The sequence below is a fragment of the Arachis ipaensis genome, chromosome B10, assembly GCF_059453495.1.
Source record: "Arachis ipaensis isolate K30076 ecotype BB chromosome B10, ASM5945349v1, whole genome shotgun sequence".
Taxonomy (NCBI): domain Eukaryota; kingdom Viridiplantae; phylum Streptophyta; class Magnoliopsida; order Fabales; family Fabaceae; genus Arachis; species Arachis ipaensis.
This window is the reverse complement of record NC_142435.1, coordinates 56099513-56125799: the sequence shown is the minus strand read 5'-3', so window position 1 is coordinate 56125799 and position 26287 is coordinate 56099513. Positions and strand designations below refer to the sequence as shown.

The 26287-nt window shown below is 37.9% G+C and overlaps 1 protein-coding gene, 1 non-coding gene and 1 pseudogene across 2 annotated transcripts; 1 reads left to right on the top strand and 2 right to left on the bottom strand.

Annotated features, from left to right (window-relative positions):
- Nucleotides 1–15170: 15170 nt before the first annotated feature.
- Nucleotides 15171–23838, bottom strand: LOC148580133 (uncharacterized; annotated as a pseudogene).
- Nucleotides 18246–18349, top strand: LOC148580134 (small nucleolar RNA R71). The gene has a single exon (XR_015895706.1). It is a non-coding gene; the product is annotated as a small nucleolar RNA R71 (small nucleolar RNA).
- Nucleotides 23839–23883: 45 nt separating the features above from the next.
- On the bottom strand, nt 23884–25623 carry LOC107624463 (cyclin-dependent kinase F-4-like). Its single transcript, XM_088486058.1, has 5 exons — nt 25532–25623; nt 25399–25451; nt 25233–25299; nt 24191–24278; nt 23884–23904 (listed from the first exon to the last, which is right to left on the bottom strand). The coding sequence occupies exons 1-5, from the start codon at nt 25621–25623 to the stop codon at nt 23884–23886; spliced, it is 321 nt and encodes a 106-aa protein (XP_088342184.1).
- Between the last annotated feature and the right edge of the window lie 664 nt (nt 25624–26287).

The window sequence follows — 26287 nt, the reverse complement described above, 5'->3', positions numbered from 1 at the left end:
TCCTGCTGTCTTCATCCAATCATTCCTACTCCTTTCCATGGCAAGCTGTATGTTGGGCATCACTGTTGTCAATGGCTACATCTCGTCCTCTCAGTGAAAATGGTCCAAAATGCGCTGTCACCGCATGGCTAATCATCTGTCGGTTCTCGATCATACTAGAATAGGATTCAGTAATCCTTTTGCATCTGTCACTACGCCCAGCACTCGCGAGTTTGAAGCTCGTCACAGCCATCCTTTCCCATATCCTACTCGAAATACTACAGACAAGGTTTAGACTTTCCGGATCTCAAGAATGGCCACCAATAATTCGAGCCTATACCACGAAGACTCTGATCTCATGATCAGGAGGCTAAGAGATACACATTCAAGCTTTTTTGCATGTAGAACGGAAGTGGTTGTCGGGCACGCGTTCATAGGTGAGAATGGTGATGAGTGTCACATAATCATCACATTCATCATGTTCTTATGTGCGAATGAATATCTTAGAGAAGAAATAGGCTTGAATTGAATAGAAAAACAATAGTACTTTGCATTAATTCATGAGGAACAGCAGAGCTCCACACCTTAATCTATGTTGTGTGGAAACTCTACCATTGAAAATACATAAGAATAAGGTCCAGGCATGGCCGAATGGCCAGCCTCCATGATCTAAGAACTAAACGTCCAGAGATGTAAATACAATAGTAAAAAGTCCTATTTATACTAAACTAGTTACTAGGGTTTACAGAGATAAGTAGATGATGCAGAAATCCACTTTCGGGCCCACTTGGTGTGTGCTTGGGCTGAGCATTGAGCTTTCATGTGTAGAGACTCTTTTTGGAGTTAAACACCAGTTTGTAACTTGTTTCTGGCGTTTAACTCTGCTTTGCAACCTATTTCTGGCGTTTAACTCCTGAATCTGATTTTTTCTCAAGTCCCTCAATTTCAGCCAGAAATTACCTGAAATGTGATTTTTATTTAAAAACTAATAAAAATATACTAAAAACTAACTAAATCATACTAAAAACTATGTAAAAACAATGCCAAAAAGCGTATAAATTATCCGCTCATCACAACACCAAACTTAAATTGTTGCTTGTCCCCAAGCAACTGAAAATCAAATAGGATAAAAAGAAGAGAATATACTATAAATTCCAAAATATCAATGAAACTTAGCTCCAATCAGATGAGCGGGACTAGTAGCTTTTTGCCTCTGAACAGTTTTGGCATCTCACTTTATCCCTTGAAGTTCAGAATGATTGGCATCTATAGGAACTCAGAATTCAGATAGTGTTATTAATTCTCCTAGTTCAGTATATTGATTCTTGAACACAGCTACTTTATGGGTCTTGGCCGTGGCCCTAAGCACTTTGTTTTCCAGTATTACCACCGGATACATAAATGCCACAGACACATAACTGGGTGAACCTTTTCAGATTGTGACTCAGCTTTGCTAAAGTCCCCAATTAGAGGTGTCCAGGGTTCTTAAGCACACTCTTTTTTTTTTTTTTTGCTTTGGACCTCGACTTTAACCGCTCAGTCTCAAGCTTTTGGCTTGACACCTTCACGCCACAAGCACATGGTTAGGGACAGCTTAGTTTAGCCGCTTAGGCCAGGATTTTATTCCTTTAGGCCCTCCTATCCACTGATGCTCAAAGCCTTGGATCCATTTTATTACCCTTTCCTTTTGGTTTTAAGGGCTACTGGCTTTTTGCTCTTGCCTTTTGGTTTAAAGAGCTTTTGGCTTTTTCTGCTTGCTTTTTTCCTTTTTCTTTCTCTCTTTTTTTTTTGCGATTTTTCTTTTCTCTTTGCAAGCTTTTGTATTCACTGCTTTTTATTGCTTCAAGAATCAATTTTATGATTTTTCAGATTATCAATAACATTTCTCTTTTTCATCATTCTTTCAAGAGCCAACATATTTGACATTCATAAACAACGATATCAAAAGACATATGCACTGTTCAAGCATTCAATCAGAAAACAAAAAGTATTGTCACCACATCAAAATAATTAAACTAGTTTCAAGGATGAATTTGAAACCATGTACTTCTTGTTCTTTTGTTTTTAGAACAGTTTTCAATTAAGAGAGGTGATGGATTCATAGGACATTCATAGCTTTAAGACATAGACACTTAAACAATAATGATCATGTAATAAAGACACAAACATAAATAAACACGAAGCATAGTAAACAAAAAATAGGAAAATAAGAACAAGGAGATTAAGGAACGGGTCCACCTTAGTGAGGGTGGTGTCTTCCTCTTCTTCAAGAACCAATGGTGCTCTTGAGCTCCTCTATGTCTCTTCCTTGTCTTTGTTGCTCCTCCTTCATAGCTTTTTGATCTTCTCTAATCTCATGGAGAATGATGGAGTGCTCTTAGTGCTCCATCCTTAGTTGTCCCATGATGGAGCTTAATTCTCCTAGGGAGGTGTTGATTTGCTCCCAATAGTTTTGTGGAGGGAAGTGCATCCCCTGAGGCATCTCAGGGATTTCATGTTGAGGAATTTCCTCATGCTCTTGTTGAAGTCCATGATCTCTTGTTTGTTCTATCCTTTTCTTAGTGATGGGCTTGTCCTCATCAATGAGGATGTCTCCCTCTATGTCAATCCAAGCCGAATTGCAGAGGTGGCAAATGAGGTGAGGAAAGGCTAACCTTGCCAAAGTGGAGGACTTGTCAGCCACCTTATAGAGTTCTTGAGGTATAATCTCATGAACTTCCACTTCCTCCCCAATCATGATACTATGGATCATGATGGCCCGGTCTACAGAAACTTCAGACCGGTTGCTAGTAGGAATGATTGAGCGTTGAATGAACTCCAACCATCCTCTAGCTACAGGCTTAAGGTCCAGTCTTCTCAATTGAACCAGCTTGCTGATGAGCAGATAATTTATACGCTTTTTGACATTGTTTTTAGTATGTTTTTAGTAGGATCTAGTTACTTTTAGGGATGTTTTCATTAGTTTTTATGTTAAATTCACATTTCTGGACTTTACTATGAGTTTGTGTGTTTTTTCTGTGATTTCAGGTATTTTCTGGCTGAAATTGAGGGACTTGAGCAGAAATCAGATTCAGAGGTTGAAAAAGGACTGCTGATGCTGTTGGATTCTGACCTCCCTGCACTCAAAGTGGATTTTCTGGAGCTACAGAACTCGAAATGGCGCGCTTCTAATTGCGTTGGAAAGTAGACATCCAGGGCTTTCCAGCAATATATAATAGTTCATACTTTGGCCAAGAATTGACGACGTAAACTGGCGTTCAACGCCAGCCTTCTGCCCAAATCTGGCATCCAGCGCCAGAAAAGGATCCAAAACCAGAGTTGAACGCCCAAACTGGCACAGAAACTGGCGTTCAACTCCACAAATGGCCTCTGCACGTGCAACACTCAAGCCCAAGCCCAAGCACACACCAAGTGGGCCCCGGAAGTGGATTTATGCATCAATTACTTACTCATGTAAACCCTAGTGACTAGTTTATTATAAATAGGACCTTTTACTATTGTATTAGAGATCTTTTGATCATCTTAGGATCTTAGGATCATCTTTGAACGCATTGTTCTTAGATCAAGGGGGATGGCCATCTCGGCCATGCCTGGACCTTCACATATGTATTTTCATACGGTAGAGTTTCTACACTCCATAGATTAAGGTGTGGAGCTCTACTGTTCCTCAAAGATTAATGCAAAGTACTACTGTTTTCTATTCAATTCTTCTTATTTCTCTTCTAAGATATCCATTCGCACCCAAGAACGTGATGAAGGTGATGATTATGTGTGACGCTCATCATCCTTCTCCCTTATGAACGCGTGCCTGACAAACACTTCTGTTCTACATGAATTAAGCTAGAATGAGTATCTCTTAGATCTCCTAACCAGAATCTTCGTGGCGTAAGCTAGAATGATGGCGGCATTCAAGAGAATCCGGAAGGTCTAAACCTTGTCTGTGGTATTCCGAGTAGGATTCAATGATTGAATGACTGTGACGAGCTCCTAACTCGCGATTGCAGGGCGTTAGTGACAGACGCAAAAGGATAGTAAATCCTATTCCAGCATGATCAAGAACCGACAGATGAATAGCCGTGCCGTGATAGGGTGCGTGAGCATATTATTCACTGAGAGGATAAGATGAAGCCATTGACAAGGGTGATGCCTCCAGACGATTAGCCGTGCCGTGACAGGGCATTGGATCATTTTCCCGAGAGATGACCGAAAGTAGCCATTGACAGTGGTGATGTATCACATAAAGCCAGCCATGGAAAGGAGTGAGACTGATTGGATGAAGATAGCAGGAAAGCAGAGGTTCAGAGGAACGAAAAGCATCTCCATTCGCTTATTTGAAATTCCTACCAATGATTTACATAAGTATCTCTATCCCTATTTTATTATATAATATTCGAAAACACCATTATCACTTTATATCTGCCTGACTGAGATTTACAAGGTGACCATAGCTTGCTTCATACCAACAATCTCCGTGGGATTCGACCCTTACTCACGTAAGGTATTACTTGGACGACCCAGTGCACTTGCTGGCTAGTTGTATCGAAGTTGTGACAATTATGAATTAAGATCAAAGCACCAAGCTTTGGAGCCATTACCAGGGATTGTTCGAGCCTGGACATCACAATTTCGTGCACCAAGTTTTTGGCGCCGTTGCCGGGGATTGTTTGAGTTTGGACAACTGACGGTTCATCTTGTTGCTCAGATTGGGTAACTTTCTTTTCGTTTTCTTTTCAAAAAGTTTTCAAAATCTTTCAAAATTTTCTCATTTGTTTTTCGAAAAAAAAAATATAAAAAAAATTGTTTTCAAAAATTTTATTCAAAATTTTTAAGAATGAATTCTAGTGTTTCATGAAGCATGTTGAAGCCTGGCTGGCTGTAAAGCCATGTCTAAATTCTTTTGGACTGAGGCTTCAACTAATCACTTCAATGCATGTAATTCCATATATCACAGCTTGGCTGGCCATTGGCCATGTCTAGTGTTTTGGACTGGAGCTTTCATTGAAAGCTTGGCTGGCTAGTGAGCCATGTCTAATTCCTGGACTGAAGCTTTAGACTAACATGGCAAGATTCCTGGAATTCATATTAAAAATTTTGGAATCCTTAATTTTCTTTTTCAAAGATTATTTTCGAAAAATATAAAATAAAAATACAAAAAAATTAGAAAATCATAAAAATCAAAAATATTTTTTTGTTTCTTGTTTGAGTCTTGAGTCACATTATAAGTTTGGTGTCACTTGCATATGCATTTTACATTTTTCGAAAATCTCATGCATTCATAATGTTCTTCATGATCTTCAAGTTGTTCTTGGTAAGTCTTCTTGTTTGATCTTGATGAATTTTTGTTTTGTGTCTTTTCATGTTTATCATATGCATTCTTGAATTCTTAGTGTCTAAGCATTAAAGAATTCTAAGTTTGGTGTCTTGCATGTTTTCTTTGCATTAAAAATTTTTCAAAATTATGTCTATGATGTTCATCTTGACATTCAAAGTGTTCTTGGTGTTCATCTTGACATTCATAGCATTCTTGCATGCATCACATGTTTTGATCTAAAAATTTCATGCATTGCATAATTTTCATCTTTTTCAAAAAAATTTCAAAAATCGAAAAAATATCTTTCCCTTTTTCTCTCATCAAATTCGAAAATTTGGATTGACTTTTTCAAAATTTTTTAAAATCAAATTGTTTCTCATGAGTCAAATCAAATTTTCAATTTGAAAATCTTATCTTTTTCAAAATCTTTTTCAAAAATCAAATCTTTTTCAAAATTTTTAGTTATTTTCGAAAATTCCAAAAATAGTTTTCAAAAATCCTTTTCTTATTTTTGTATTAAATTTTCGAAAATAACATAAACAATTAATGTTTTGATTCAAAAATTTGAAGTTTGTTACTTACTTGTTAAGAAAGATTCAAACTTTAAGTTCTAGAATCATATCTTGTGATTTCTTATGAATCAAGTCATTAATTGTGATTTTAAAAATCAAATCTTTTTCAAAACTAATTTCTATCATATCTTTTCAAAATATCTTCTTATCTTATCTTTTTCAAAAATATCTTTTCAAAATATCTTTCCTAACCTCCTAACTACTTATCTTTTCAAAATTGGTTTTCAAAATTTGTTTCAACTAACTAACTAACTTTTTGTTTGTTTCTTAACTTTTTCAAAACCACCAAACTAACTCTCTCTCTCAATTTTCGAAAATATCTTCTCCCTTTTTCAAAAATTTCTTTTTAATTAACTAATTATTTTTATTTTTTTTATTTCAAAAAAAATTTCGAAAAAAAAAATAAAAATACTAAATATTTTTCAAAAATCAATTTTCAAAAATCACTAACCCTTTTTCAAAATAATTTTCGAAAATTATCCCTCCCCCATCTCATTCTATTTATTCATTCATATCCTAACATCTCATTTCACCTCTCTTCCATCCTCACAGTTGTGTTTCTTCCATTATATTACATTCTTTGTCTCCCCCTCTTTTCTTCCACTCACAAAGGGATCCCTATACTGTGGTATAAAGGATCTCTATTATTATTATCATTTTTCTGGCCATTCTTCCTTGTCATATGAGCAGGAGCAAGGATAAGAACATTCTTGTGGAAGCAGATCCAGAACCTGAAAGGACTCTGAAGAGAAAATTAAGAGAAGCTAAAATACAACAATCCAGAGATAACCTTTCAGAAATTTTCGAACAGGCAGAGGAGATGGCAGCCGAAAATAATGATAATACAAGGAAGATGCTTGGTGACTTTACTGCACCTAATTCCAATTTACATGGAAGAAGCATCTCCATTCTTGCCATTGGAGCAAACAACTTTGAGCTGAAACCTCAGTTAGTTTCTCTGATGCAGCAGAACTGCAAGTTTCATGGACTTCCATCTGAAGATCCTTTTCAGTTCTTAACTGAATTCTTGCAGATATGTGATACTGTAAAGACTAATGGAATAGATCCTGAAGTCTACAGGCTCATGCTTTTCCCTTTTGCTGTAAGAGACAGAGCTAGATTATGGTTGGATTCTCAACCCAAAGACAGCCTGAACTCTTGGGATAAGCTGGTCACGGCTTTCTTAGCCAAGTACTTTCCTCCTCAAAAGCTGAGCAAGCTTAGAGCTGATGTTCAAACCTTCAGACAGAAAGAAGGTGAATCACTCTATGAAGCTTGGGAAAGATACAAACAGTTGACCAAAAAGTGTCCTTCTGACATGCTTTCAGAATGGACCATCCTGGATATATTCTATGATGGTTTGTCTGAGTTATCTAAGATGTCATTGGATACCTCTGCAGGTGGATCCATTCACCTAAAGAAAACGCCTGCAGAAGCTCAAGAACTCATTGACATGGTTGCTAATAACCAGTTCATGTACACTTCTGAAAGGAATCCTGTAAGTAATGGGACGCCTATGAAGAAGGGAGTTCTTGAAGTTGATACTCTGAATGCCATATTGGCTCAGAACAAAATAGTGACTCAGCAAGTCAATATGATTTCTCAGAGTCTGCATGGAATGCAAGCTGCATCCAACAGTACTCAAGAGGCATCTTCTGAAGAAGAAGCCTATGATCCTGAGAACCCTGCAATAGCAGAGGTGAACTACTTAGGTGAACCTTATGGAAACACCTATAACTCAACATGGAGAAATCATCCAAATTTCTCATGGAAGGATCAAAAGCCCCAACAAGGCTTTAATAATGGTGGAAGAAACAGGTTTAGCAATAGCAAGCCTTTTCCATCATCAACTCAGCAACAGACAGAGAAATCTGAACAAAATGCTTCTAATTTAGCAAGTTTAGTCTCTGATCTATCTAAGGCCATTGTAAGTTTCATGAATGAAACAAGGTCTTCCATTAGAAATCTGGAAGCACAAGTGGGCCAGCTGAGTAAAAGGATCACTGAAATCCCTCCTAGTACTCTCCCAAGCAATACAGAAGAGAACCCAAAAGGAGAGTGCAAGGCCATTGACATAAGCGCCATGACCGAACCTTTGAGGAAAGGAGAGGACGTGAATCCCAAGGAGAAAGACCTCCTGGGACGTCCAGTGATCAATAAGGAGCTTCCCTCTGGGGAACCAAAGGACTCTGAGGCTCATCTAGAGACCATAGAGATTCCATTGAACCTCCTTATGCCCTTCATGAGCTCTGATGAGTATTCCTCTTCTGAAGAGAATGAGGATGTCACTGAAGAGCAAACTGCCAAGTTTCTTGGTGCAATCATGAAGCTGAATGCCAAATTATTTGGCATTGATACTTGGGAAGTTGAACCTCCCTTGTTTATCAATGAACTAAGTGATCTGGATCAACTGACATTGCCTCAGAAGAGACAGGATCCTGGAAAGTTCATAATACCCTGCACCATAGGCACCATGGTCTTTAAGGCTCTGTGTGACCTTGGTTCAGGAATAAACCTCATGCCCCTCTCTGTAATAGAGAAACTGGGAATCTATGGGGTGCAAGCTGCTAAAATCTCATTAGAGATGGCAGACAGCTCAAGAAGACAGGCTTATGGACAAGTAGAAGATGTATTAGTAAAGGTTGAAGGCCTTTACATACCTACTGATTTCATAGTCCTGGATACTGGAAAGGAAGAGGATGAATCCATCATCCTAGGAAGACCTTTCCTGGCCACAGCAAGAGCTGTGATTGATGTTGACAGAGGTGAAATAGTCCTCCAATGGAATGAGGACTCCCTTGTGTTTAAAACTCAAGGATCTCCCTCTGCAACCATGGAGAGGAAGCAGAAAAAGCTTCTCTCCAAGCAGAGCCAACCAGAGCCCCCACAGTCAAACTTTAAGTTTGGTGTTGGGAGGCCACAACCAAACTCTAAGTTTGGTGTTGAACTCCCATATCCAAACTCTAAGTTTGGTGTTGGAGAGTCTCAACAAAGCTCTGCACATCTGTGAGGCTCCATGAGAGCCCTCTGTCAAGCTATTGACATTAAAGAAGCGCTTGTTGGGAGGCAACCCAATGTTTATCTAATTCTTATTTTTATTGTTTTTCATGTTTTCTTAGGTTCATGATCATGTGGAGTCACAAAATAAATAGAAAAATTGAAAACGGAATCAAAAACAGCAGAAGAAAAATCACACCCTGGAGGAGCATCTGTCTGGCGTTCAGCGCCAGAACAGAGCATGGTTCTGGCGCTGAACGCCCAAAATGGGCAGCTTCTGGGCGCTGAACGCCAGAACAGGCATGGTTCTGGCGTTCAACGCCAGAAATGGCACACAGATGGGCGTTGAACGCCCAAAATGGCCACCAACCTGGCGCTGAACGCCCAGAGTTGGGTACAAAGGCATTTTTACATGCCTAATGGGTGCAGGGATGTAATTCCTTGAACACCTCAGGATCTGTGGACCCCACAGGATCCACTCAGGATCTGTGGACCCCACAGGATCCCCACCTACCTCCACTTACTTCTTCTCACCACTCTCTTTCACACAACCTCATAAAACTCCACCTACCTTCAAAATTCAAAACCAATTTCCCACCCAAACCCCCCATATGGCCGAACCTTAACCCCCCCTCCCTTCCCTATATAAAGACCTCCATTCTTCATCAAATTCACACAACACACCCCTCTACACTCCTCTTGGCCGAAACCACATCTCCCTCTCCATCTCCTCCATTTCTTCTTCTTCTTCATCTATTCTTTTGTTTATTGCTCGAGGGCGAGCAATATTCTAAGTTTGGTGTGGTAAAAGCATAGCTTTTTTGTTTTTCCATTACCATTGATGGCACCTAAGACCGGAGAATCCTCTAGAAGAGGGAAAGGGAAGACAAAAGCTTCCACATCCGAGTCATGAGAGATGGAAAGATTCATCTCCAAAGCCCATCAAGACCACTTCTATGATGTTGTGGCCAAGAAGAAGGTGATCCCTGAGGTCCCTTTTAAACTCAAAAGGAATGAGTATCCGGAGATCCGACATGAAATTCAAAGAAGAGGTTGGGAAGTTCTAACAAACCCCATCCAACAAGTCGGCATCTTAATGGTTCAAGAGTTCTATGCCAATGCATGGATCACCAAGAACCATGATCAAAGTAAGAACCCGGATCCAAAGAACTATGTTACAATGGTTCGGGGGAAATACTTAGATTTTAGTCCGGAGAATGTGAGGTTGGCGTTCAACTTGCCATACATGGAAGAGAACGCACGCCCCTACACAAGGAGAGTCAACTTTGATCAAAGGTTGGACCAAGTCCTTACGGACATATGTGTAGAAGGAGCTCAATGGAAGATTGACTCCAAAGGCAAGCCGGTTCAACTAAGAAGATTGGACCTCAAGCCTATAGCTAGAGGATGGTTGGAGTTTATTCAATGCTCAATCATTCCCACTAGCAACCGGTCTGAAGTTACTATAGACCGGGCCATCATGATCCATAGCATCATGATTGGAGAAGAGGTGGAAGTTCATGAGATTATACCTCAAGAACTCTATAAGGTGGCTGACAAGTCCTCCACTATGGCAAGGTTGGCCTTCCCTCACCTCATTTGCCATCTATGTTACTCAGCTGGAGCTTTCATAGAAGGAGATATCCTCATCCAAGAGGACAAGCCCATCACTAAGAAAAAGATGGAGTAAGCAAGAGAGCCCAGTCATGGAGCTCAAGAGGCACAGGAAGCTCATCATCATGAGATCCCGGAGATGCCTCAAATGCACTTTCCTCCACAAAACTACTGGGAGCAAATCAACAACTCCCTAGAAGAATTGAATTCCCATATGGGACAACTAAGGGTGGAACATCAAGAGCACTCCATCATGCTTCATGAAATAAGAGAAGATCAAAAAGCAATGAGGGAGGAGCAACAAAGACAAGGAAGAGACATAGAAGAGCTCAAGGACATCATTAGTTCCTCAAGAAGGAAACGCCACCATCACTAAGGTGGATTCATTCCTTGTTCTTCTTTCTTCTATTTTTCGTTTTCTATGTTATGTGCTTATCTGTGTTTGTGTCTTCATTACATGATCATTAGTAGTAGTAACTATGTCTTAAAGTTATGAATGTCCTATGAATCCATCACCTCTCTTAAATAAAAAAATGTTTTAATTCAAAAGAACAAGAAGTACATGAGTTTCGAATTTATCCTTGAACTTAGTTTAATTATATTGATGTGGTGACAATGCTTCTTGTTTTCTGAATGAATGCTTGAACAGTGCATATGTCTTTCAAAGTTGTTGTTTAAGAATGTTAAATATGTTGGCTCTTGAAAGAATGATGACTAGGAGACATGTTATTTGATAATCTGAAAAATCATAAAAATGATTCTTGAAGCAAGAAAAAGCAGCAAAGAACAAAGCTTGCAGAAAAAAAAAAAAAGAAAAAAATAGGCGAAAAAAAAAATAGAAAGAAAAAGAAAAAGCAAGCAGAAAAAGCCAGTAACCCTTAAAACCAAAAGGCAAGGGCAAATAAAAAGGATCCCAAGGCTTTGAGCATCAGTGGATAGGAGGGCCTAAAGGAATAAAATCCTGGTCTAAGCGGCTAAACCAAGCTGTCCCTAACCATGTGCTTGTGGCGTGTAGGTGTCAAGTGAAAACTTGAGACTGAGCGGTTAAAGTCAAGGTCCAAAGCAAAAAAAAAAGAGTGTGCTTAAGAACCCTGGACACCTCTAATTGGGGACTTTAGCAAAGCTGAGTCACAATCTGAAAAGGTTCACCCAATTATGTGTCTGTGGCATTTATGTATCCGGTGGTAATACTGAAAAACAAAGTGCTTAGGGCCACGGCCAAGACTCATAAAGAAGCTATGTTCAAGAATCATCATACTAAACTAGGAGAGTCAATAGCACTATTCGAAATCTGAAGTTCCTATAGATGCCAATCATTCTGAACCTCAATGGATAAAGTGAGATGCCAAAACTATTCAAGAGGCAAAAAGCTATAAGTCCCGCTCATATGATTGAAGCTCTGTTTCATTGATAGTTTGGAATTTATAGTATATTCTCTTCTTTTTATCCTATTTGATTTTCAGTTGCTTGGGGACAAGCAATAATTTAAGTTTGGTGTTGTGATGAGCGGATAATTTATACGCTTTTTGACATTGTTTTTAGTATGTTTTTAGTAGGATCTAGTTACTTTTAGGGATGTTTTCATTAGTTTTTATGTTAAATTCACATTTCTGGACTTTACTATGAGTTTGTGTGTTTTTTCTGTGATTTCAGGTATTTTCTGGCTGAAATTGAGGGACTTGAGCAGAAATCAGATTCAGAGGTTGAAAAAGGACTGCTGATGCTGTTGGATTCTGACCTCCCTGCACTCAAAGTGGATTTTCTGGAGCTACAAAACTCGAAATGGCGCGCTTCTAATTGCGTTGGAAAGTAGACATCCAGGGCTTTCCATCAATATATAATAGTTCATACTTTGGCCACGAATTGACGACGTAAACTGGCGTTCAACGCCAGTCTTCTGCCCAAATCTGGCGTCCAGCGCCAGAAAAGGATCCAAAACCAGAGTTGAACGCCCAAACTGGCACAGAAGCTGGCGTTCAACTCCACAAATGGCCTCTGCACGTGCAACACTCAAGCCCAAGCCCAAGCACACACCAAGTGGGCCCCGGAAGTGGATTTATGCATCAATTACTTACTCATGTAAACCCTAGTGACTAGTTTATTATAAATAGGACCTTTTACTATTGTATTAGAGATCTTTTGATCATCTTAGGATCTTAGGATCATCTTTGAACTCATTGTTCTTAGATCAAGGGGGCTGGCCATCTCGGCCATGCCTGGACCTTCACTTATGTATTTTCATACGGTAGAGTTTCTACACTCCATAGATTAAGGTGTGGAGCTCTGCTATTCCTCAAAGATTAATGCAAAGTACTACTGTTTTCTATTCAATTCTTCTTATTTCTCTTCTAAGATATCCATTCGCACCCAAGAACGTGATGAAGGTGATGATTATGTGTGACGCTCATCATCCTTCTCCCTTATGAACGCGTGCCTGACAAACACTTCTGTTCTACATGAATTAAGCTAGAATGAGTATCTCTTAGATCTCCTAACCAGAATCTTCGTGGCGTAAGCTAGAATGATGGCGGCATTCAAGAGAATCCGGAAGGTCTAAACCTTGTCTGTGGTATTCCGAGTAGGATTCAATGATTGAATGACTGTGACGAGCTCCTAACTCGCGATTGCAGGGCGTTAGTGACAGACGCAAAAGGATAGTAAATCCTATTCCAGCATGATCAAGAACCGACAGATGAATAGCAGTGCCGTGATAGGGTGCGTGAGCATATTATTCACTGAGAGGATAAGATGAAGCCATTGACAAGGGTGATGCCTCCAGACGATTAGCCGTGCCGTGACAGGGCATTGGATCATTTTCCCGAGAGATGACCGAAAGTAGCCATTGACAGTGGTGATGTATCACATAAAGCCAGCCATGGAAAGGAGTGAGACTGATTGGATGAAGATAGCAGGAAAGCAGAGGTTCAGAGGAACGAAAAGCATCTCCATTCGCTTATCTGAAATTCCTACCAATGATTTACATAAGTATCTCTATCCCTATTTTATTATATAATATTCGAAAACACCATTATCACTTTATATCTGCCTGACTGAGATTTACAAGGTGACCATAGCTTGCTTCATACCAACAATCTCCGTGGGATTCGACCCTTACTCACGTAAGGTATTACTTGGACGACCCAGTGCACTTGCTGGCTAGTTGTATCGAAGTTGTGACAATTATGAATTAAGATCAAAGCACCAAGCTTTGGAGCCATTACCAGGGATTGTTCGAGCCTGGACATCACAATTTCGTGCACCACTTGCCTCTTGAGTCAACTTTCCATTGAGCTCCTTCTACACATATGTCCATGAGGACTTGGTCTAACCTTTGATCAAAGTTGACCCTTCTAGTGTAGGGGCGTGCATTTTCTTGCATCATTGGAAAGTTGAACACTAACCTTACATTTTCCGGACTGAAGTCTAAGTATTTCTCCCGAACCATGGTAAGCCAATTCTTTGGATTCGGGTTCACACTTTGATCATGGTTCCTAGTGATCCATGCGTTTGCATAGAACTCTTGAACCATTAAGATCCCGACTTGTTGAATGGGGTTGGTGAGAACTTCCCAACCTCTTCTTCGGATTTCATGTCGGATCTCCGGATACTCATTCTTTTTTAGCTTGAAAGGAACCTCATGGATCACTTTCTTCTTGGCCATAACTTCATAGAAGTGGTCTTGATGGACCTTTGAGATGAATCTCTCCATCTCCCATGACTCAGAGGTGGAAGCAATTGCCTTTCCTTTCCTTTTTCTTGAGGTTTCTCTGGCCTTAGGTGCCATTAATGGTTATGGAAAAATAAAAAGCAATGCTTTTACCACACGAAACTTAAAATATTTGCTCGTCCCCGAGCAAAAGAAGAAAGAAATAAGGAGAAGAAGAAAAAATGGAGGAGAGGGAGAGAGGTGTGTATTCAGCCAAGGGGAAGAAGAAAGGGTTTTGTTGTGTGAAAATGAAGAAGGAATGAGGGGTTTATATAGGAGTGGGGGAGGTTTAGGGTTCGGCCATTAGGGTTGGGTTTGGGAGGGAAAAGAATTTGAATTTTGGAGGTAGGTGGGGTTTATGGGGAAGAGTGGATGGATGTGAGTGGTTAAGAGCTGATGGGGAAGAGTGATTGAGGTGATTGGTGAAGGATATTTGGGGAAGAGGGTTATGAAAAGGTGTGAAGAGAGAGAGTTAGGGTAGGTGTGGATCCTGTGGGGTCCACAAATCCTGAGGGGTCAAGGATTTAGCATCCCTGCTCCAATTAGGCATGCAAAACGCCCTTTGTATGCAATATTGGCGTTTAATGCCAGACTGCTGCCTGTTTTTGGCGTTAAACGCCCAAATGTAGGCTGTTTCTGGCGTTTAACGCCACTTCCATGCTCTATTCTGGCGTTAAACGCCAGTCTGGTGCTTGTTTCTGGCGTTTAATGCTAGCTTGATGCTTCTTTCTGGCGTTAAACGCCAGTTTGATGCTTCTTACTGGCGTTTAAATGCCAGTAAGCTCTTCCTCCAGGGTGAGCTGTTTTTAATGCTGTTTTTCATTCTGTTTTTGATTTTTCAGTAGTTTTTGTGACTCCACATGATCATCAACCTAAAAAAAAACATAAAATAACAATAGAAAATAAATAGATATAATTAAATAACATTGGGTTGCCTCCCAACAAGCGCTTCTTTAATGTCAATAGCTTGACAGTGAGCTCTCATGGAACCTCACAGAAGTTCGAAGCATTGTTGGGACCTCCCAACACCAAACTTAGAGTTTGAATGTGGGGGTTCAATACCAAACTTAGAGTTTGGTTGTGGCCTCCCAACACCAAACTTAGAGTTTGACTGTGGGGGCTTTGGTTGACTCTGCAGTGAGAGAAGCTTTTCATGCTTACTCTCCATGGTTACAGAAGGAGATCCTTGAGTCTTAAATACAAGGTAGTCCTCATTCAGTAGAAGGACAAATTCTCCTCTATACACATCAATCACAGCTATTGCTGTTGCTAGGAAGGGTCTTCCAAGGATGATGGATTCATTTTCATCCTTCCCAATGTCTAGGATTATGAAATCAGCAGGGATGTAAAGGCCTTCAACCTTTACTAACACGTCCTCTACTAGTCCATAAGCCTATTTTCTTGAGTTGTCTGCCATCTCTAATGAGATTCTGGCAGCTTGCACCTCAAAGATCCCAAGTTTCTCCATTACAGAGAGTGGCATAAGGTTAATGCCTGACCCCAGGTCACACAGAGCCTTCTCAAAGGTCATGGTGCCTCTGTTACAGGGAATTAGGAATTTACCAAGATCCTGTTTCTTTTGAGGTAGAGTTTGCTGAACCAAGGCATTTAGTTCCTTGATGAGCAATGGAGGTTCATCCTGCCAAGTCTCATTACCAAATAATTTGGCATTCAGCTTCATGATTGCTCCTAAATATTGAGCAACTTGCTCTTCAGCAATGTCTTCATCTTCTTCAGAAGATGAATAGTCATCAGAGCTCATGAATGGTAAAAGGAGGTTCAATGGAATCTCTATGGTCTCTAGATGAGCCTCAGATTCCTTTGGTTTCTCAAAGGGAAACTCCTTATTTGTCAGTGAACATCCCAGGAGGTCTTCCTCACTAGGATTCACGTCCTCCTCCTCCTCTTTGGGTTCGGCCACACCAAGCAAGGTAATGGCCTTGCACTCTCTTTTTGGATTCTCTTCTGTATTGCTTGGGAGAGTACTAGGAAGGGTTTCAGTGACTCTTTTACTCAGCTGGCCCACTTGTGCCTACAAATTTCTAATGGAGGACCTTGTTTCATTCATGAAACTTAAAGTGGCCTTAGATAGATCAGAGACTATATTTGCTAAGCTAGATGGATTCTGCTCAGAATTCTCTGTCTGTTGCTAAGTGGATGATGAAAAAGGCTTGTTATTACTAAACCTATTTCTTCCACCATTATTAAAGCCTTGTTGAGGCTTTTGTTGATCCTTCCATGAGAAATATGGATGATTTCTCCATGAGGGATTATAGGTATTTCCATAGGGTTCCCCATGTAATTTACCTCTTCTATTGCAGGGTTCTCAGGATCATAAGCTTCTTTTTCAGAAGATGCCTCTTGAGTACTGTTGGATGCAGCTTGTAATCCATTCAGACTCTGAGAAATCATATTGACTTGCTGAGTCAATATTTTATTCTGAGCCAATATGGCATTCAGAGTATCAATTTCAAGAACTCCTGATGTTAAGATTTTTGCCAGTAAAAAATGTCATAAAAATAGTCGCGTTGTAGATATAGTCTCTAAACCGACAAAAATCCCTTCGTACAAACGTTTTGGTTGTCACAAATAATAAACCCCTTTGAAATTGATAACTGAGTATTCAAACCTCGGGTCGTCTTCTCAAGGAATTGCAGGGAGGTATGTTCTTATTATTGGTTATGAGGATTGTAAATTGGGGGTTTTGGATGTAAGGAAGCAGTATTTTGCACAAAAAGAATAAAATAGTAATAATAAAATAACTCTTGGCAAGGTATGAAGACTGGAGGTCCTATCCCAGTTATCCTTATCAATTGTAATGAGAATTGGATTTTTCTCCCACTTTTTTAACCTCTAACTATGAAGGTAAGTTAAGTGGATGAATTAATTCTTGAAGAATTCTGATTCTCAATCAACAATGAGTTTGATAACTCAAGAGTCACCAATTATTTAACCAAAGCCAAAAGGAGGAGAAATTCTACTTGAATGAAAATAATTTAGATAAATTGAGAACTTTAATAAATTAAAGAAAGCAATCATAAGTCTGGAATACCTCAATTAACTCTAATAAAGACATCAAATGTAACATGAAAGAGTTCATAAATTAAATTGGAAAAATAAATAAAAATAAAGAACCTGGGATTGAGAGTCACTCCTAAAACTAAGAGAAATCCTAAATCCTAATCCTAAGAGAGAGGAGAGAACCTCTCTCTCTAAAAACTACATCTACTCCTAAAATTATGAATTATGAGAGCCTCCTCATGAATGGATGCATTCCCCCACTTTATAGCCTCTAATCTGTGTTTTCTGGGCCGCAAACTGGGTCAAAAATAGTCCAGAATTCGCTGGTTTCGAATTTTGCCACGCTGGTTTTTCGTCACTACGATGCGGCCGCATGGATCACGTGGTCGCGTCGCCTAGCGTCAGGGAAACAATATCGTATTATATATCAAATCGAAGCCCCGGACGTTAGCTTTCCAACGCAACTGAAACCGCGTCGTTTGGACCTCTGTAGCTAAAGTTATAGCCGTTTGAGTGCGAAGAGGTCAGGCTGGACAGCTTAGCAATTTCTCCAACTTCTTGTATTCCTTCCACTTTTGCATGCTTCCTTTCCATCCTCCAAGCCATTCCTGCCCTATAATCTCTGAAAACACTTAACACACATATCAAGGCATCTAATGGTAATAAGAGAGGATTAATAATAAGCAAATATAAGATCAAAGAAGCATGTTTTCAATCAAAACACATAATTAGGAAGGAAATATAAAACCATACAAATAGTATGAATAAGTGGGTAAAGAGTTAATAAAAACCACTCAATTGAGTACAAGATAAACCATAAAATAGTGGTTTATCAACTCCCTTCCTCTGAGGCGTCCCATTACTCACAGGATTCCTTTTAGAAGTGTACATGAACTGGTTATTTGCAACCGTGTCAATGAGTTCCTGAGCTTCTGCAGGTGTTTTCTTTAGGTGAATGGATCCAACTGCAGAATGGTCCAATGACATCTTTGATAATTCAGACAGACCATCATAGAATATATCCAGGATGGTCTATTCTGAAAGCATGTCAGAAGGACACTTTTTGGTCAGTTGCTTATATCTCTCCCAAGCTTCATAGAGGGATTCACCTTCTTTCTGTTTGAAGGTTTGAACATCCACTCTAAACTTGCTAAGCTTTTGAGAAGGAAAGAACTTGGCTAAGAAAGTCGTGACCAGCTTATCCCAAGAGTTTAGGCTATCTTTAGGTTGAGAGTCCAACCATATTCTAGCTCTGTTTCTTACAGCAAATGGGAAAAGCATAAGCCTGTAGACCTCGGGATCAACTCCATTGGTCTTAACAGTATCACAGATTTACAAGAATTCAGTTAAGAACTGAAAAGGATCTTCTAATGGAAGTCCATGAAACTTGCAGTTCTGTTGCATCAGAGAAACTAATTCAGGCTTTAGCTCAAAATTATTTGCTCCAATGGCAGGGATTGAGATGCTTCTTCCATGTAAATTGGAATTTGGTGCAGTAAAGTCACCAAGCATCTTCCTTGCATTGTTATTATTTTCAGCCATGTCTCCTTCTTTTTCGAAAATTTCTATCAGATTTTCTCCAGAGAGTTGTGCTTTAGCTTCCCTTAGCTTTCTATTCAGAGTCCTTTCAGGTTAAGGATCAGCTTCAACAAGAATGTTCTTATCCTTGTTCCTGCTCATATGAAAAAGAAGAGAACACAAAAGAAAATATGAAATCATCTATGTCACAGTATAGAGATTCCTTATATGAGTATAAGAAGAGAAGGATGGAAGAAAGAAAAGATAAGAATTCGAAAATAAAATAAAATAAAAATATTTTTGTCTTTAATTTAAAATTAAAGTAAAAATTCGAAAATTAAAAAGACAAATAAAATTAAATCAAATTAAAATTTAAAACAAATAGTTAATTAAAAAGGAATTTTAAAAAAGAGGGGAGGGATTTTCGAAAATAAGAGAGAGAAAACTAGTTAGGTAGTTTTGAAAAAGATAAGAATTAAACAAGATAAGATTAATTGAAAAAAAGATTTGAAAATCAATTTTGAAAAGATAAGAAGTTAGAAAATATTTTGAAATTAATTTTGAAAAAGATGTGATTGACATTTATTTTGAAAAAGATTTGAAAAAGAAATTTAAAAAGGTTTGATTTTGAAAATTAAAGTTGGTTACTTGACTAACAAGAAACAAAAATATATGATTTTAAAATTTAAAGATTGAACCTTTCTTACTAGGCAAGTAACAAACTTAAAATTTTTGAATCAATCACATTAATTATTAGCATTAATTTCGAAAATATGAAATAGAAATAAGAAAAAGATTTTGAAAATAAATTTTGAAAATTTCGAAATTATGAAAGAAAAAATGAAAAAGATTTGATTTTTGAAAAAGATTTGAAAAAGATAGAATTTTTGAATTGAAAATTTGATTTGACTCATAAAAAACAACTAAATTTTTAAAACTTTTGACTAAATCAAATCAAATTTTTGAAAATTATGAGTGAAATAAGGGAAAGATATTTTTTTATTTTTGAATTTTTAATGAAGAAAGTGGAAAACACAAAAAAGACACAAGTCATAAAAAATATGAATCAAAACAAGAAAGATATGCAAGAACACTTTGAATGTCAAGATGAATACCAAGAACTTATTTTTGAAAATTTTTAAGAAAAGAAAAACATGGAAGACACCAAACTAAAAAATTTTTAATGTTGAGACACTAACAAATTGAAAATTCATATGGAAAACAAGAAAAGACACAAAACATAAAAATACAAAGATCAAACAAGGAAATTCATCAAGAACAACTTGAAGATCATGAAGAACACATGATGAATTTTCGAAATTAAAAAAAATAAAAAATAAAAAAAATTATAAAAGCATGCAATTGACACCAAACTTAAGAATTGGCACTAGACTCAAACAAGTAACATAAAATTATTTTGATTTTTATGATTTTATTAAATTTTTTTTGTAATTTTTTGAAAATTAATTTTGGAAAAATGAAAAAGAAAATTTTTTTGTATTTTTTTCGAAAATAAGAAATAAAAAGCGTAAAAATAAAATAAAATTACCTAATCTGAGCAACAAGATGAACCGTCAGTTGTCCAAACTCGAGCAATCCCCGGCAACAGCACCAAAAACTTGGTATGCAAAATCGTTTTTGTTCATTCCTTGGTAACGGCGTCAAAAACTTAATACGCACATTCATAATCTTAGTTCCTTGTCACAACTTCGCACAACTAACCAGCAAGTGCACTGGGTCGTCCAAGTAATAAACCATATGTGAGTAAGGGTCGATCCCACGGAGATTGTCGGCTTGAAGCAAGCTATGGTCACCTTGTAAATCTCAGTCAGGCGGATTCAAATGGTTATGGTGAATTGATAATTAAAATATAATTAAAATATAAAATAGGATAGAAATACTTATGTAATTCATTGGTGAGAATTTCAGATAAGCGTATAGAGATGCTTTTGTTCCTCCTGAATCTCTGCTTCCTGCTGTCTTCATCCAATTATTCCTACTCCTTTCCATGGCAAGCTGTATGTTGGGCATCACCATTGTCAATGGCTACATCCCGTCTTCTCAGTGAAAATGGTCCAAAATGCGCTGTCACCGCACGGCTAATCATCTGTCGGTTCTCAATCATACTGGAATAGGATTCAGTAATCCTTTTGCGTCTGTCACTACGCCCAACACTCGCGAGTTTGAAGCTCGTCACAGCCATCCCTTCCCAGATCCTACTCGGAACACCACAGACAAGGTTTAGACTTTCCGAATCTCAAGAATAGTCGCCAATAATTCTAGCCTATACCACAAAGACTCTGATCTCACGATCAGGAGGCTAAGAGATACACATTCAAGCTTGTTTGCATGTAGAACGGAAGTGGTTGTCAGGCACGCATTTATAGGTGAGAATGGTGATGAGCGTCACATAATCATCACATTCATCATGTTCTTGTGTGCGAATGAATATCTTAGAGAAGAAATAGGCTTGAATTGCATAGAAAAACAATAGTACTTTGCATTAATTCATGAGGAACAGCAGAGCTCCACACATTAATCTATGGTGTGTAGAAACTCAACCATTGAAACTACATAAGAATAAGGTCCAGGCATGGCCGAATGGCCAGCGTCCATGATCTAAGAACTAAACGTCTAGAGATGTAAATACAATAGTAAAAAGTCCTATTTATACTAAACTAGTTACTAGGGTTTACAGAGATAAGTAGATGATGCAGAAATCCACTTCGGGGCCCACTTGGTGTGTGCTTGGACTGAGCATTGAGCTTTCATTTGTAGAGACTCTTTTTGGAGTTAAATGCCAGTTTGTAACCTGTTTCTGGCGTTTAACTCTGCTTTGCAACCTGTTTATGGCGTTTAACTCTAGAATAGGGCAGAAAGCTGGCGTTGAACGCCAGTTTGTGTCATCTAAACTCGGGAAAAGTATGGACTATTATATATTTCTGGAAAGCCCTGGATGTCTACTTTCCAACGCAATTAAGAGCACGCCATTTGGACTCCTATAGCTCCAGAAAAGTCACTTTGAGTGCAGGGAGGTCAGAATCCAACAACATCTACAGTCCTTCTTCAGTCTCTGAATCTGATTTTTGCTCAAATCGCTCAATTTCAGCCAGAAATTACCTAAAATCACAGAAAAACACACAAACTCATAGTAAAATCCAGAAATGTACCTTTTATTTAAAAACTAATAAAAATATACTAAAAACTAACTAAATCATACTAAAAACTATGTAAAAACAATGCCAAAAAGTGCATAAATTATCCGCTCATCACAAATCAAAGAGAAGAAGAAATTCAATATCATTAATCCATCAAGTACAACAGATCTCCCTCTCTCAATGAGAGGTAATTTAGCTACTCATAGCTTAGAGAAAAGTACAAGAGATGGAAGAGATGATGTGAAAAAGTAAATCTTGCAATACTTCAACAAAGCTACAACCCAACAACTCCTTTCTGAGTACTTTCAGGGGTTATTTATACTTCTTCTAGCACTAGAATAAAGAAAATACAAAAGAGAAAAGAAAATTACAATTGGAGGGAAAAGAAAACTAAACAAACGTGACCTTCCAGCCTGGCGTGTGATAGGCATTTAAGTGGCATGCCACGCCCAGCCTCCAATTTGGATTGGCGCGCCACGCCCAGTTCTTCAAGTGGCACGCCCAGTTCACACTTTTGCAATTCCGCACAACTAACCAGCAAGTGCACTGGGTCGTCCAAGTAATACCTTATGTGAGTAAGGGTCGATCCCACGGAGATTGTCAACTTGAAGCAAGCTATGGTTATCTTGTAACTCTTAGTCAAGATATCACTAATTCTAAGATTTAATTGTGAAAAGTAAAAGAACATGAAATAAATACTTGTTTTGCAGTAATGGAGAACAGGTTGAGGTTTTGGAGATGCTCTATCTTCTGAATCTCTGCTTTCCTACTGTCTTCTTCTTCATGCACGCAAGGCTCCTTCCATGGCAAGCTGTATGTTGGTGGATCACCGTTGTCAATGGCTACCATCTATCCTCTCTGTGGAAATGGTCCAAATGCGTTGTCACCGCACGGCTAATCATCTGTTGGTTCTCACTCATGTTGGAATAGGATCCATTGATCCTTTTGCGTCTGTCACTACGCCCAGCACTCGTGAGTTTGAAGCTTGTCACAGTCATCCCTTCCCAGATCCTACTTGGAATACCACAGACAAGGTTTAGACTTTCCGGATCTCAGGAATGCACTACAAGAAAAACACCCATTCAGGTACACTTGAAAAGTGTAGCCAAAAGTGAAAAAAATGATGCCTTAGGCTACAGCTATGCTTTTTGGGCTACGGCTACGCTTTTTGGGGTGATTCCTATTCGGCCGTTGCCTATTCTCAAAGGCTACGCTTTTCTGCACCAAAGGCTACGCTTTTGGCGTTTGGAAATAGGCTACGCTTTTTAAGTGATGCTGTCCAGGATCAAAGGCTACGCTTTTCAGCTTTCATTTTTTCAGAATAGGCTACGCTTTTCAACGCTACTGCATCACTTGTAAAGCGTAGCTACATTGTATACCATAGCTACTTTTTATAAGTGTAGCTTTAGGTCCCTCTTTTTTTTTTTTTGTATACTATAGCTACTGTATATAAGTGTAGCCTTAGGTCCCTCATTGTTTTTTTTTTCTATATATATATATATATATATATATATATATATATATTCTAATAATTTTTTTTAAAACCTAATATTTAGTAATATGATTATATATATAATCCTATTTTTTTAATTAAATTGGTCAAAAATTATAAAATAAAAATAAATACATAATAATACCATACAATATTCTTTAAATAATAAAAATTATCCTTTAACAAAATATATTTATAATGAACTAAAAATATTGAGATGATCATAAATGAGTATTCATACATCTCACACTAAATTAAATATACCCATATCAAAATATACACTAGACCACTTAGAATTTACTACTAATAAACTATAAAAAACTAAAATATTGTATTCTACATAAGTATCTTCTAATAAAAGTTATTAATCTTCTGATAGAAGAGAAAAAAATAAATTGATGCCAAATAGAGCACCTAACATCTGCGACTGAATTGAACATATATTGAAGCAAATTCTTGGCTTCTCCCATTGAGCGCAACTGATTCCGGCGTCCTCTATTCGTAAAGGCCCGCTCTCATTTTTTTGCCTCGGAAAGCTGAGAAGTCATTGCCACAAGTTAATTAGATGATATGCTTAACATGCCTTCAAAGAAAAGAGTGCAGGTGTCTCCATATGTCAGCGATCATTAGTGACATAGTAGTAAAGTTAACTTACCAACTTGACACATAGTGATATCTTTCAAGAACTAAATTGAAAGTATTGAATCTTTAATCAGTTTAATGAACCATATCGACTTATGTGTGATTTTTGATAATCCAATTTTAATATTATCTCGTGAATCAAGTCACGTGAGACCAAATAGGTTAATTGACACTACTTACCAATACCTTCAATGATAGTTTTTCATCACTTAGAATAGGCAATTTGCTTCCGAAAACTAGTTTTGATACATCAGGTGCCTTTGATGACCTGCATTATTATCCAACAACTCATATATTTTGTCACTTTCTCCTAATAAAGGAAGAAATAAATATGAATGATGATGATTCATTAGTTAATAGTACCTAGTTTCATCAACACAGAAGGAAGTAGAAGTAGAAGTAGTAATAGTTGTAGTAGTTGAGGTTCCATTTACATAATTTGAAAGACAGAAATAAATTGGTGTTAGTTCAGAAAGTTGGTCATTTGCAATAGCCAAAATGCCAAATGGTCCAAAAAATATGTCCAACTGAACAACAAAAAATAAATAAATAAATAAAAATCAGGAAAATGTAAAGTAAAACCATGATTACTGTGAGATACAAGTTGTAACAATGCAACCAATAACTATGGAAAAATCCTGTGTTGCAGGGCCAATGTGTAATGGCACTACTGTGCCAGGTTTAACCAATAATTCCTTAAATTCATCACTGCTAAGTCTCAAGCTCTCTATTTCTTCCACTGGCCATTGAAGCAAATTAGTTCCAGTCTTCTTGTCATACAATACTGTTCACGAAATAGTCTGATTCCAGCAGCCAAAACACAAACATTTGTGGATTAGAGATTCTTACTAATTAAAGTAATTTACCCATCAATATATAAGATCAAATTACAATGTGTCAAACTTTTAAAGTTGACTCTTTGTGCTACTAAAGTACTTGTTTTCTATTTTCTTTCTTTTCCTTTTGAATTCAGGCATTATCATATTGAAATTGGTACAGTAGGTCAGTAGCACATGTTTGAAAGTGCCATTTGAAACTTGAAGTAGATTCACAAAAACCAGGACTGAGAATTATTAGATAAACATTACCAATCAAGAACACATAACACAACATAAGGAACCAAAAAAAGATAAACATTACCAGACACTTAACATCGATAACACGACATAAGATCTTCGACAGAAGATCGTATTTGAGAGAGAGAGAGAGAGAGAGAGACTACCTGGCACCAGGGAAAAGAGGAGGAAGAGAGAACAGTTCAGCCATTATAGCACCCATTGCCCACATGTCTAAATGAGTGACATAAAATTCAGTAAATAAAATGGTACTTATCATCACTCCAAACAGTATTAATTTGATCATTATCGCTGTTTAAAGCATATACTTACCAACTTTGGAGCTATACAGATAAGATTGAAGTAGCACTTCAGGAGCACGATACCTAACAGAAGCCAGCGTACAACTTATAAACTGCACAATACACAACTGAAAAAATTACATACAAAAGTTGAAAGCACTTACCACCGTGTGGAGACATACTCAGTGTAGGGTGGTTGTGAACTGATCTCACGTGCTAGGCCAAAATCAGAATAGACCATAGTATAAATCTCCATTTGCTGCACAATAACAACTTCATTAAAATGTCAACCTAAATGATTCATAATTGATAGACAAAGCTAGGTAATTCTTGAGAAGTTTGAAAAAAAAAAGCTAACATACTCAAAAAGCATGTTCTCTATTTTATCATATAGCACATTTAACAAAGGATTCGGATGCAATGATAAACGTACCAGGCTTCAGATAACGGTGGAAGTATCCCCACTGGTGCATATAAGCAAGACCTTGGAAAACTTGAAAACACCAATTCCTAACTTCACCCTCAGAAAACATCTTCTCCCTGTCTTTCATAAGTTGGTATAGGTTGCATTCCTAAATCACCCAAAAAATTGAAACATCAATTACTGGACTTTGCACAAGATGATGCAGACCACATCTAATGAAGAACTGGCCACCCACCATGTACTCAAAAACAAAGTACAGAATGTCACTTTCTCGAATAACTTCCTTTAGCTTCACAATATTTGGGTGGTTCATTTTTCTTAGTGACTGCAAACCAAGAGAAATTGAAGTAAGTTATAAACAGAAAATAAAAAGCCATATAGCGATAATGTTAGTCTTCACAGCAGTGGCCATGGTTGCAGCAAAACATAATATTCAAATTGGATAGGAATTAAAAGCAATTACAACCCTGGGGATTCAAGATAAAGCAAGGACTAG